This window comes from Doryrhamphus excisus, chromosome 20 (assembly GCF_030265055.1).
Source record: "Doryrhamphus excisus isolate RoL2022-K1 chromosome 20, RoL_Dexc_1.0, whole genome shotgun sequence".
Classification (NCBI taxonomy): Eukaryota; Metazoa; Chordata; class Actinopteri; order Syngnathiformes; family Syngnathidae; genus Doryrhamphus; species Doryrhamphus excisus.
The window spans coordinates 3,554,158-3,566,185 of record NC_080485.1 but is presented as its reverse complement, the minus strand read 5'-3'; the positions used below and the strand labels follow the sequence as shown (position 1 = coordinate 3,566,185).

Here is a 12,028-nt window from a genome sequence, read left to right as displayed (position 1 = left end):
TAGGGTGTCTGGAATGGATTACAATAAGGTGTCCAGTAGTTAGACCAGGGGTGGGCAAACTTTTTGACTCGCGGGCCGCATTGATATAACAAAATTTCCGGGGGGGGCAGACTATATATTTTACCTGTAACAGTCCACCTGGTATTATTGTATCTGTAAAATTGTCATGCAATCTGCTATTATTATTTATTATTTTATATTTATATTTAAATATTTTAAAAATAATAAAATATTATAATAATTAAAATAAAATTAAAATAATAATTATTATATTATTACTATGTAAAATATGCAAATATAACAATATTATTATATATAATTAATAAAATAATTAGCATTAATATAATAAATATAATAATCATAATAGTTATAATAATAATATAATTATTATTATTTTGATTTTTATTATTATTATGTGTTTGTGTCTTTTTTTCAGGAGCACTTTGTAAACAACAGACCATGTCAAACAACGAAACTGATACAACCATCAAAAGGTTGGCTCAGGCCATGATGCCAGGTTGTATGTTGAGTTTAAATTAAATACTTTTGAAAGATTGGGTGGGCCGTATTCAAACACTTGGCGGGCCGGATGTGGCCCCCGGGCCGTAGTTTGCCCACCCCTGAGTTAGACCGTAGAAAACCTGTCTAAGACCTTCTAAATTCATTTTTATGACCTTTTTTTGTGAGTGTGTGTGTATGCTAGCGCCGCCGCTTCCCCCCAAAGACTCAACGCCACTGTATGACTGACAAGAGATCTCGGTCTGTTCCAACACCATTGTCTTATAGGATGACGTTGCCAGTTTGGAGGGCAAGAGGCAATGAAACAGACATGCATGACATGGCAATTCATACATGGCAAAATTATCCCATTTATTATCATTTATAGTGATTTTTTTATTATTATCGCAAGATAAGAAGAGAAATTGCGTCACCTCATGACAACCCGACCCCCTGTTGTCACAAATGCATCCTAATGTCCTATCCTTTATTATTTTGCCATTTTTATGCTTGGGGGCAATACATAACTATGGTAATTTTAACTAAGTAATAATACTTCTATATTTTTTTTATGAATAATAGGCCGTATTCAACCACCAACAGCATGATTTGTAATATGTTTTTGAAAATACATGGCAAGGGACGACAGCAATCTTATTTCCAATATTTCTTATGGGAAAAATGTATTATGATTTTGTACAATTCAGTTTTCATTTGAATGAAAGATTAATGATAAAGCTGAGGTTCCACTGATGGCGTGCATTTTACAGCAAAACCAGACCATTTATTACTTTGAGAAACTTTGCGCCATAATGCAGATAACTTTAGCGGATCTAAAAACTGCTAAAAATGTAAAAGCGACATGATACATTGCATTTATTTTTTATTGTGTATTTATTTATCTCCATCGGTGGCTGTTTTTGTGTGCTTGCATGTGTTACTGCAAATTACACAGATTACATTCGCTGGACATGCCATTAGGTCAGGAGTGGGCAAACTACGGCCCGGGGGCCACATGCAGCCCACCAAACGTTTGAATCCGGCCCGCCAGTTGCTTTTAAATATTTCAACTTTTAACATACAAGCTGGCAACATGACTTTCAAGTCGGATGTCTTAGTCAGTAAAACAAAAATAATAATAATTCCTAGTTTGGTGTGGTCTGATGTATAAAGTGCTGCTGAAAAAAGAGAAATGAGAACATATATCTGACAGTATGACAATTAAAATTAGACAAATAATTCACGGCGTAAAATTATAAGCGTAAAAATTATTAAAATTATTAAAATTATTAAAATTATTAAAATTATTAAAATTATTAAAATTATTAAAATTATTAAAATTATTAAAATTATTAAAATTATTAAAATTATTAAAATTATTAAAATTATTAAAATTATAAGCGTAAAATATATGTTCTGGCCCCCCGCACAATTTTGTTAACTCAATGCGGCCCATGAGTCAAAAAGGTTTGCCCACCCCTGCATTAGGTACACTAAATGTGTACCTAATGTGCAAAATAATCAGTTTTGACTGATACTATATGACATGTAGTACCTTAATTTGTTTGTTATTGTAGTTGTCATTTGCAGAGACATTGCAGAACATCACTTTGGCAAAATGATAGAGTAAGAATAATATAAACATCCCTCAGTATGGTGCAGTGAAGTTCCACGACCACAATGATGAACATAATATCACACTATCAAAGCATTATTATGATAGTAAATGTCGTTTTTGGACACTGTTCTTGTATTGGATCTCATGAAATTGCGCTGATATTGCCATTGTGTGTTATTTCATGTCGCCATGCTGAATTCTGTCCATAATAAATAACATTACATGTATTATAATTGCATCATAAAAATACATTCAAGAGATGATGGGTATTTTTCTTGAAACCTTAATAAAGACATGAAAAAGGATCTGCTTGTGACACTTTTCACGCAGTCCTGACATTGAGCTGTTGAACTGACCTCGACAGGGGTCGTTCTTCACCAGGAACTCATCCAGCGCCATCCAGCCTCCGCCCACTCGCACCATCACAGTGCTGCGTAGGATGCGCACCAGGCGAAGCTGTTGAGAGTCTCCGAACTACAGCGTGAAGACAGGTGGGGGGGGAGTAAAAAAAAAAAGAAAAGAAAATGGAGAGCAAAGAGGTGTGAACTTGGGAGTGTTTCAACACTACAGCCTTTAAAGCCTTGAACCTGTGCAACACTGCAAACCAGACTGCTGGAGCATCTCATCCAATTGAATTAAGATCTATATGCATGCGACAATTTAGAACGTTTGATTTATTGCTGCAGTCTTATTTATTTTGGGTGTTGCAAAGGTTTGGCACAAAGTAGATGTACCAACATCAAGTTTTCATTATTAGACAACTCAAAGATCAGTCCAACTGGGTTTGCTTCCAGGTTGAATGGAACTGACTACGGACAGTATTGCTGTACACTATTCATGATGAATAGTGTAATAGTGTGTAGTGTAATAGTATTCAGTCCATGTTTGCACAACAGGGACCACTTTAAGCCACATGAGGGCACTGTTGTGTAAATATTGGCTTTCCAGACCAGGAGCTTTCTTACTACTACTCCATGAAAAATGTATTTGATTTTCTGAAGTACATTTTGCAATATTGTTTTCTAAACGTCAACTTACTTAAGTTAGCTTTTTTTGCACTTTCACTGCAGCATTCAGACTTTGAACATGCCTACAGCTGTGCAAAGACCTTGCAGTTGTAATATTGGACCAGTTGGACGTGACCGCGGTTGTTAGAAAGTGATTGACACAGAACGATCACAGCTGCATGCTTTTTTTTGTCCAGATCACGATCATATGCGCACGCACACACAGCAACACCTCCTGCAATCCAGCAGCACACTGTTGCACGCTCTACTACTTCGGTGCAATCCAAGATGCATTGACATTGATGCAGAACCAAGGCAGCGACAGCGCCAAATGACACACATGAGGAATGGTTCACACTATCTGGAAAATGTCTAAATCCATCACAGTGCAACACTGAAAACATGAGCAAACACTGATGACCCGACGCGCTGTGTTCGAGTGTTCCTGACACTACCATGTCTTATCTCACAGCGGCTATTCTTGCAGTCTGTATGATCAGAATGATTGAATGCAACTGATGATTTTAGTGATCGGGTACATTAACAAGTGATGGAGATTGAGTAATGAATCTGGAGGAAAAAAAAACGAGGCACAAGAAACAGTTTAAGAATAACCATTTACCAGAATACAGCTTTCCACAACTGCAACGTGCAGGTGAGGGCTTAGATTTTGACTTTCCCTGTTTGCTATTGTCTCATCGCCGACTACGGAGTCATGTAAGCAGTGAACCAGACCGAACTGTCAAAAGAATTCATTCAATTCATTGTTGGGTGAGACATGAACACAAAGCAACACCGCGCCACTAGCTCATCATCATCATCATCATCAACATCACTTACACCTCCCATTGAAAACCCAACAATGTGACCTGTAAATATGTCATGAAATATAGCGCATTTAAACATGCATTTGTGTATTTTTTATGAACTTTGTAAGCCAAATCATATAAAAAAAAAGAATAAAGCGTCAGCCAATGTTGAGATAAAACATTCCCATGATATTGAAGCGCCAATAGAAAGCACACAGACACTTTTATTGTGGCCAGCAGATGAGGAACCACGAGAAACGTGGGCTGAATATTAATATTACAGTAACTGAAACTCAAAAGTGGACTATACTACTTTATTAGCATTTTCTATGCACACAATGATGTAATAATTTGATTTGGAGCTAGAATAGCTCATACTGTTGAGCACATGGTGCCAATATGACTTGTGGATTGAATACAATGACCACATCTCTTTTTCCTACTTCTGAGTTCCAGTATGCAACCATCAGCCAGGGAACTGGGCAGAGTGTTAATTATAAAGCAGACATGGGGCATTTCTTAAAGATATAGTATAAGCACAGAAGGAAGAGGACATTCATATGTACCTGGTTTCCAAGGTAGAACTGGTGGTGTGGAGAATAATCAGAAAAAAACGCATGTTAGCATTAGACATGATAATTAAGACTGACAATCCTACCTTCAGGAGCTTCCAACTAAGCTTAAATGTCTCCATAATAAACGTACAGCATGTTGTATACGTGGATATGTCGTTTTGCTCACCCTGTATTTGTTGGCGCCGATTTGCTCCACTTGGAACCGTTTGGGGCATTTGCATTTGGCCACCTGACGCGTCACCTACGAAAAAGACAACGTTTATTCATTAAAGGAGGTTCTCTGAAGGCAAATAAACACATTATATATATTTATATATATATATTAGGGTGCATCAAAAAACACAATTATTGAATTTTGATACGGCTGGGTACTAAAAGTGTTCCAATATATGTAGAAACAACACATACAAAAATATTTTTCCAATACATGATTATTTAGGGGTGCCACCATACATCTGTTTTTGTGGAATAACGTGGTGAAGAGTTCAATGGTCGCCATGGAGATTTGAGGTCAGCAAAAACGGCAGATCAATAACTCTCAGGTGATCTTTATGTTTTTGTTGGCATTTATACTCCTATTACATATTACTACCAAATTTGTGGTTTTGTCTTTGTGATTTGAATGATTTGTAGTCATATTTATAGGTATTTAGTGCCCCTTTATTGTCCCTACTGTAGCTAACATTAGCTAACATGAACTAGCTAGCTGAACTGTAGCTAACATTAGCTAGCTACAGTTTGCTAATGACAGTTAGCTAATATCTGAACATCAACAACAGTAATATAGAGTAGACAGTATTACTGATGCTTCATATTTACAATAGACTGAGCAATTAAGTTTGAAGTTTAGTTAATGTTCTTATCCCTGTGAGTTTCTAGTGAGTTTGCCAGTAGAGAGAGTTTGTTATTTAAATGTGTTACTATTGCTCCTTGTGTTTACAATAAAATATAAATAAAATAAAAAACAAAGTGTTTAAACTTTATATTTATGTCAAATATCATAAAATTCAGGGTAAGGCCATGTGAACATGTCCCATTTACCGCCATTCATTTTGTCAATAGGACAAATGAATGGAGAATCTTGAAAGTTGAATTCTGAGGAATACCCAATCTGCCCAAAGAGAAGAATATATTTACTTTGATAACCCTATAGAAAATGATGTTGTATAGACGTTCATTGTACTCAACATTTCCAGGTCAACGTTTTGGCAATTAGACTAGAAATTGCACATTTTCCGCAATTTTACAAAAGGTTATGTGTGAGGTGGCACCCCGAAATCTCAATGGATTTCCTCAAAACTTTGCAAAAGACAATTTTATGTTCATTAGAAAAAAATGGAATGCCAGCCAAATTGATATTATGAATTAAAAATGTTTGATGAGATATAGTATTCTACACTTCTTACTCGGTGTTCTAACACATTGCGCAGTTAAAGGAGCTACTATTGAGGCCGTAACCCACACCAAGCTAACTCAACTCTGAACCCCCGACGTCACTTCCTGTTCGCCACCCACGCTTCTCCTCTAGCACAACACATTTACGTGAACACACATTATTTATATCTTCAATGTCTTATTTTTTGTTATCATGTCCACTATATTGGGTAATACTTGTATAATTTCTCAAATGAATACCTCATCTTCAATCTTGTCTGCATCTGTCAGAGGTTTATATGCGTCCTTGTTGGGATGAAGAGCTGCAACAAACTCGTAGTAGTCAATGTAGCCGTCGCCATCACGGTCAAATATGTCTGCCACCGCGCTCATCTCCAGTCGACTGGTTGGGAATTCTGAGGAGAGAGATCACACTCGGTGTTAGAAGCACAATTCAGCTGGATTGAGTCCCATGTGGTGGAGTGAGTCCACTAACTGGAAGAGAGGATGCCCTCAATGAACTCCTGTCGCGTCACTTTGCCATCCTGATCTTTGTCGATGCGCCGGAAGAAGTCCATGACGCGAGACTTTTTGTGGTTCATCCAGCGCATGTAGCGCTTCCGCCACACGTCAAAATCAAAGTTGGCAAACTCTTTCAGCTGGACAGCAAGAAGAACCATGTGAGAAAATGGCGGTAGAGTATAGACAGCATATTTGGATTCAATCCAGCACCAAAAACATGATGGAAACATCTTTACCTCCTCCAATCTGTCCAAAGCATCGTTGAGTTTCCTCCTCCTGTCCAGAGCCAGAAGCCACACGTGCTGCCACTTACTGACCAGCAGGTTGACCCGCGGGTTCTTGGTTTCGACTGGCGCTTGTGTCGCTGACGCATACATGGTTTGTGTGGGAGATCGTTTTCCTGGAAGAAATGGACAACAACCTTCAAATGTGGATTGAAAGTGTTTTGATACCTTGTAATATGTTCACAATGACATCACTCCAGGTGCCCCAGCGGACACAATGAGGATGTTGAGTCACTCCGTGGTGACTCATCACTCGCCAGATGGCTCGGGTTTTCACTTTGTAAGACCTAATAGTGGGATACGTACTTCCAGATCTTCCTTTTTCCAGCACAGGGATCTGAGAGTGGATTTGAGGTTCCACAGCAGCCTTCCTCTTGTGTGTCTTTGTGATTTTGTCAACATCTGGCTGCTTCCTGGTCATTTCCTCCATGAACACCTGCAGGGCGAGGAAAGAATAATGCATGCGTGGGTTTTCTCCGGGTACTCCGGTTTCCTCCCACATTCCAAAAACATGCTAGGTTAATTGGCCACTCCAAATTGTCCATAGGTATGAATGTGAGTGTGAATGGTTGTTTGTCTATATGTGCCCTGTGATTGGCTGGCCACCAGTCCAGAGTGTAGCCCACCTCTCGGCCGAAGACAGCTGGGATAGGCTCCATGAGGACAAGCGATAGAAAATGAATGAATGAATGATCCTTTAACTTAAATTTTAACCATAACTCCTCCCCTGCTAACATTTGAGGCTCCATATATCCATGTTACCGGTGTGTGTGTGTGAGAGTGACAAGAAGAAAAGCTGTACTTACTTGGGGATGTTTTGGGACCACCTTTTGGTGTGCATGCATAAATCTCTCGACCCCAAATATATAACAATTTGTCTTTTTGTAACTTTTTTTCAAGGGGAAAATACGCCTCATATGTGGGTTTGTACTTTGCTGCTGTTTGGTTGGCTCGTTAACAGGATTACGCAAAAAAAATACAAAATCGAACCGTTTTCCATGAAAATGTACGGATGAACTGGGCTTGGTCTAAGTAATAATAAATGTGTGCATTATTTTTAGCTTTTTAATCCACTATTGCATGAAAAGGCCCCTTTCCCTTTGTAATACTATATTACTTTAAACACCTTCTGGGGTGTCCAAAGTGAGTCCGGGGGCCATTGGTGACCTGTGACACATTTATTATTGGCCCAAGGCACCTTGAAAAAAGTTTTAAAAAAGTTTACAAAATGTTAAAAAAAAAGTACAATGTCAACAAAAAAAATCTGACATGTTAATACAATTTTTTGTGTATGAGGCTCTCAATTGAAGAATTTGGACACCCCTGTTCTAACTAATAAACCTAACGTTATTTTTAAAATAAACAAAACAACAAAGTTGAATTCTCACCTGGTGTTCAGCTATAAGGCTCTTGATCTCCAGGATCTCTTGTGGGAGCGTTTCTTTGTCTTTGTCACTCAGGTTGGACTCGGCCCACTGCAGCCAAGTCAGCAGATTCTCCAGCAGATCCTGAGTGGCTAACAGCTCATTGAGAGCTGCGGCCAGTCGCTGCTGGTGCTGCCTGGCCCAGGCTTGCACCTGAAGTAAAAACATGTAACTAATGACTAAGAACTCCTTGAGTAGGACACGGTTACTGATCATCGTTTACCTCTTCAAACCGGGCTTTAATGATTGTGTTCCAGTGTTTGATGGTTGTGATAGAGTCAGGATGACAGATGCCCAGAATAGCCTCCCCCATACTGGTGGCTTTATTCAGAGCCACTCGCTTTTCCTCCAGTTTCTTCATGAACTCCTTCAAAAAGGACAGAAACCACTTTAGGTAGTGCAACCTGGACGGCTCAAATGGGTACAGAGATAATGTCAAGTCAAACCCTTGTCCAAAATAATTTAGATAAGGCAGACAGGAAAAAATAAATAAAAAGATAAATAAAAATAAAAAATACTTTTCATAGCCCTCATTAAGGGAATAATAAATTTTCGTTGTACCTAGCACGTTATTTTACTAAATTAAACACGGGAGATCAGGTGGGGAAAATCTAAACCGGAAGTGGGAATCAGTTTTAAGCGCACCTGGGCGTCTGCATTAGGGCACTTCCTTTCTCAGCAGGTAAGGCTGCAGACAAGTGGTATCGAGAAGGTAGTCAGAACTGCACCCCAAACCTTGCGCAAACTGGAGCTATACAACACTGAAGAGGCAGCCGGTAAGAAATTCCTTTTAATATTAGCGCTGTGGTTTGACGCGCCCGTGCCACGTAAGGCACGGCTTTTTTTTGGATGAGACAGCCGCCGGTGACGCGCGCCTCATTTTAGTTATCGTTACTGGATTAAAAGTTAACACGGTACAATTAGTTAGAAAGTGGGATCTGGAACACCGTCGATCGCCTGTGTCGCGTAGGTGCACACGGCGACTCGCGGTGGTTCATTTAATTGGCACCAATTGAGCTGATCAGCGAGCTTTGGGCTTCGAAAGAACGCGCTATGCTCATTTCTTTACAGTGTGCTTATATTATTTGAAGCCTTTATAGTAATAATTTTAGTTAGTTGACAAGAGAGGCGCAATGCAAATAGTTTAATAAATAGATCAAATAAAATAACGAAATAATTAAGAAAGAAATGAAGTAAAGAATAAGTTAATAAATGCAGGTTAAGGGGACAAGATTATTTCCAACCGTTGTTAAAATGTTTAATGGTTAATATACTGCTGAACAACATGATTTATATCTTATATAAATACTTGCATATGTATATTATTGTGCATATTATATATGTTTAGAAATGTGTATATTGTGTATACTTATACTTTCCCCTTCTTTTTTTTTTTTTTTTTTTTATTTGAAGGTTTTCACCTATGCGTGCTATGTGCTATGTGCTACAACACTGCTGAGCTACACTACGCTGTGCTGTACTGTGCTGTACATTGTCACAACAAGACTTGTGCCTCACTAAATAAAACCCAAAACAGCAAAAGCATTGAGTGGATCCAGTCTTTCCTCAGTGTGGCTACTCGGACCCCCTTTTTCAAGTTCAGGGGATGCGCAAGGCTAGAAGGAACTTGACAGTGAAAACCGCGCAGTGAGCTGGAAAAACCAGGAGTGCTTGACCTGTGTGTGGAAAGATCAGGCAACAAGGGAATCATCACTGCGTCAAGAACAAATAAATAAATTGGACGGAAGATCAAAATGGCTGATCAGGTCACTACCAAGACTATGGAGCAACTTAAAGTGGACAGGACAACGGCAAAGAGAGCATTTACACGACTCTTTAACAACATTACACGAAGCTTTGGAGACATGTCAGAAGAAGAGCTAAAGTGCTATTTTGACAAGATCACACAAGAGGCTGAGAGGGTCCTGGAGGCAAATGACAACATGGAGGCCGGACTGATTGCAGAACTGGAGGCGGAGCTAGGGACAGATGAGGAAGTATCATTACCCGAACAGCAAAAAGCCGACCTAGAAAAGACTGCAAGTGAATGTGAGGCAAAACTCAAGGAAGTCAGACGCCTAATCCGAACGACTCTTTGGTCAACCTTTGGATGTGATGAATTGTCCACAGCCTTTCAAGTGGCGGAAGCGGAGTATGAGCGTGTTGCTGCCGTGAGACCAAGCGCTAAACTTGAAACATATGACTACATGCTCAGTCATCTTCAACAGTTGGTGAGGTCGTCAAAAGAAGCCTATGGTCAGTGGAAGCGTTGGATCCCACCGGAAAACGTGAGGGATCTCCAAAACCAGCTAAAGGCGCTGGAGCTCCAGGTCCCAAAGCTCATCTCCAGGAAGGCAGACTTCATCCAAGCTAAATGCGAAGAAGATGCAGAGAGGCCACAAGAACCCTACAGCCCCAGTTACCCCATGCAGGCAATCAGATTGAAGCCGATAGCCCTTCCCAAATTCTCAGGTAACAAACGTGATTTCACCGGGTGGAGAAAAGATTGGGAAGCCCTTCAAAGCCAAGGGGAACCACTGGGCTCAAAAGAAGTCAAAAAGGTGCAATTACTGGACAGCCTTGATGACAAAATTACCAGAGACTTTCGCCTCACTGCATACAATACGGCAGAAGACATTTTCCGTGTGCTAGAGAACCGCTTCGGCAACAGAGCAGCTATTGCCATCGAAATTGTTGAGGAGTTGCAAAAAATGCCAGCCGTTAGAGGAAACCAACCACGGAAAATTGTCGAGTTGATTCAGGCAGTGGAGAAAGCACTGCAGGACTTGATCGACCTTGGAGACACAGGCGCAATCAAGAATCCCCTTGTAACAAAGTCAATTGAAAGTAAACTTCCGGAACTGCTTAAGAAAGAGTGGCTGGTGCACGCAGCTGATGGAGGGAATGGTGTAACTCCGGCAAGAAGATTTGACTGTCTGTTGGCATTCCTAAAGGCACAGGAGTCTATATATGAGCAACTGGAGTTGCTAAGGGAGGAGGAGCCTCACAAAAGAGACCCCAGATCAGAGCAAAGATATGCCAGAACAAGACTGACCAAAGCAGGTGATGACCAGGTCGGCTGTATAGTCTGTGGGGATAGCAAGCACAGAAGAAAGCTGTACTTCTGTAAGCAATTCAGATCCCTCAAACTACCGGAGAAGAAAGGGGCAGTGCAAAGGCTTGGTGCATGCAGGAAGTGCCTTGAAGTTCATAACGACCCCTCAGATTGCAAGTCTGGATTCCTATGCAGAAACCAAGACTGCAGGAATCAACACGCAGCAGAACACCATTACTACCTTTGCCCGAATGCAGAAGTGAAGAGAGCCTCTGTAGATCAGAAAAGTAATGTCGGTCCTGTAGACGGAAAAGGCAGAAAGAGAAGCACGGAAGAACAAGAGGCATTCCTCAAGAAACTTTCCCCTGACCTGGCAAAGCAGTGCAGGGATGTCTTTTCCAACAGCACATCCAAGGCCCTTAGTACTCTTAAATATACACCTACTCTTCTGACGGATTGTGGTTTGCGAGAGCTCCCAGTGTTAATGATGCTCCTTGAAGTCACCGCAAATGCGGGACAGTCAATTGGAACGCTTATCGATCTTGCCTCAGACACCAACTACATAACTCACAGAGCTGCCAGTCAACTAAACCTCCGAAGCGAGGACATCACCCTTGTTGTGCACGGCGTTGGAGGAATGAAAATTCATGTTGAAACAAAAAGATACCTCCTAAAAATCAGGGTCAACACCTCAAGAGGCACGGTCAAAGCACACCAGATGGTTTGCTACGGTTTGGACACGATTGCTGATGTTCATAAAACAGCAACCCCCAAACAACTGCAAAAGTTCTTCCCAGACACCTCACTCGAAGAATTGAGGAGACCCAAAGAAGTAAACCTCCTTATAAGTCACCGAGAGGGT

General features: G+C 40.3%; 1 protein-coding gene across 23 annotated transcripts in view; it reads right to left on the bottom strand.

Annotated features, from left to right (window-relative positions):
- The window catches only part of dst (dystonin), a 152,671-nt gene that overhangs the window by 6,302 nt on the left and 134,341 nt on the right, over nucleotides 1–12,028 (bottom strand). For 12 of the 23 annotated variants that reach the window (XM_058058420.1, XM_058058421.1, XM_058058432.1 and 9 more), the window contains 10 exons: nucleotides 8,335–8,478; nucleotides 8,076–8,264; nucleotides 6,994–7,123; nucleotides 6,640–6,803; nucleotides 6,378–6,540; nucleotides 6,143–6,297; nucleotides 4,674–4,748; nucleotides 4,499–4,516; nucleotides 3,746–3,862; nucleotides 2,473–2,590 (listed from right to left, as the gene is read on the bottom strand). In XM_058058420.1, the coding sequence (XP_057914403.1) occupies nucleotides 2,473–2,590; nucleotides 3,746–3,862; nucleotides 4,499–4,516; nucleotides 4,674–4,748; nucleotides 6,143–6,297; nucleotides 6,378–6,540; nucleotides 6,640–6,803; nucleotides 6,994–7,123; nucleotides 8,076–8,264; nucleotides 8,335–8,478 (1,273 nt within the window). The remainder of the gene's footprint in view (nucleotides 1–2,472; nucleotides 2,591–3,745; nucleotides 3,863–4,498; nucleotides 4,517–4,673; nucleotides 4,749–6,142; nucleotides 6,298–6,377; nucleotides 6,541–6,639; nucleotides 6,804–6,993; nucleotides 7,124–8,075; nucleotides 8,265–8,334; nucleotides 8,479–12,028) is intronic. The other 11 variants (XM_058058425.1, XM_058058429.1, XM_058058430.1 and 8 more) reach the window with 2 other exon arrangements.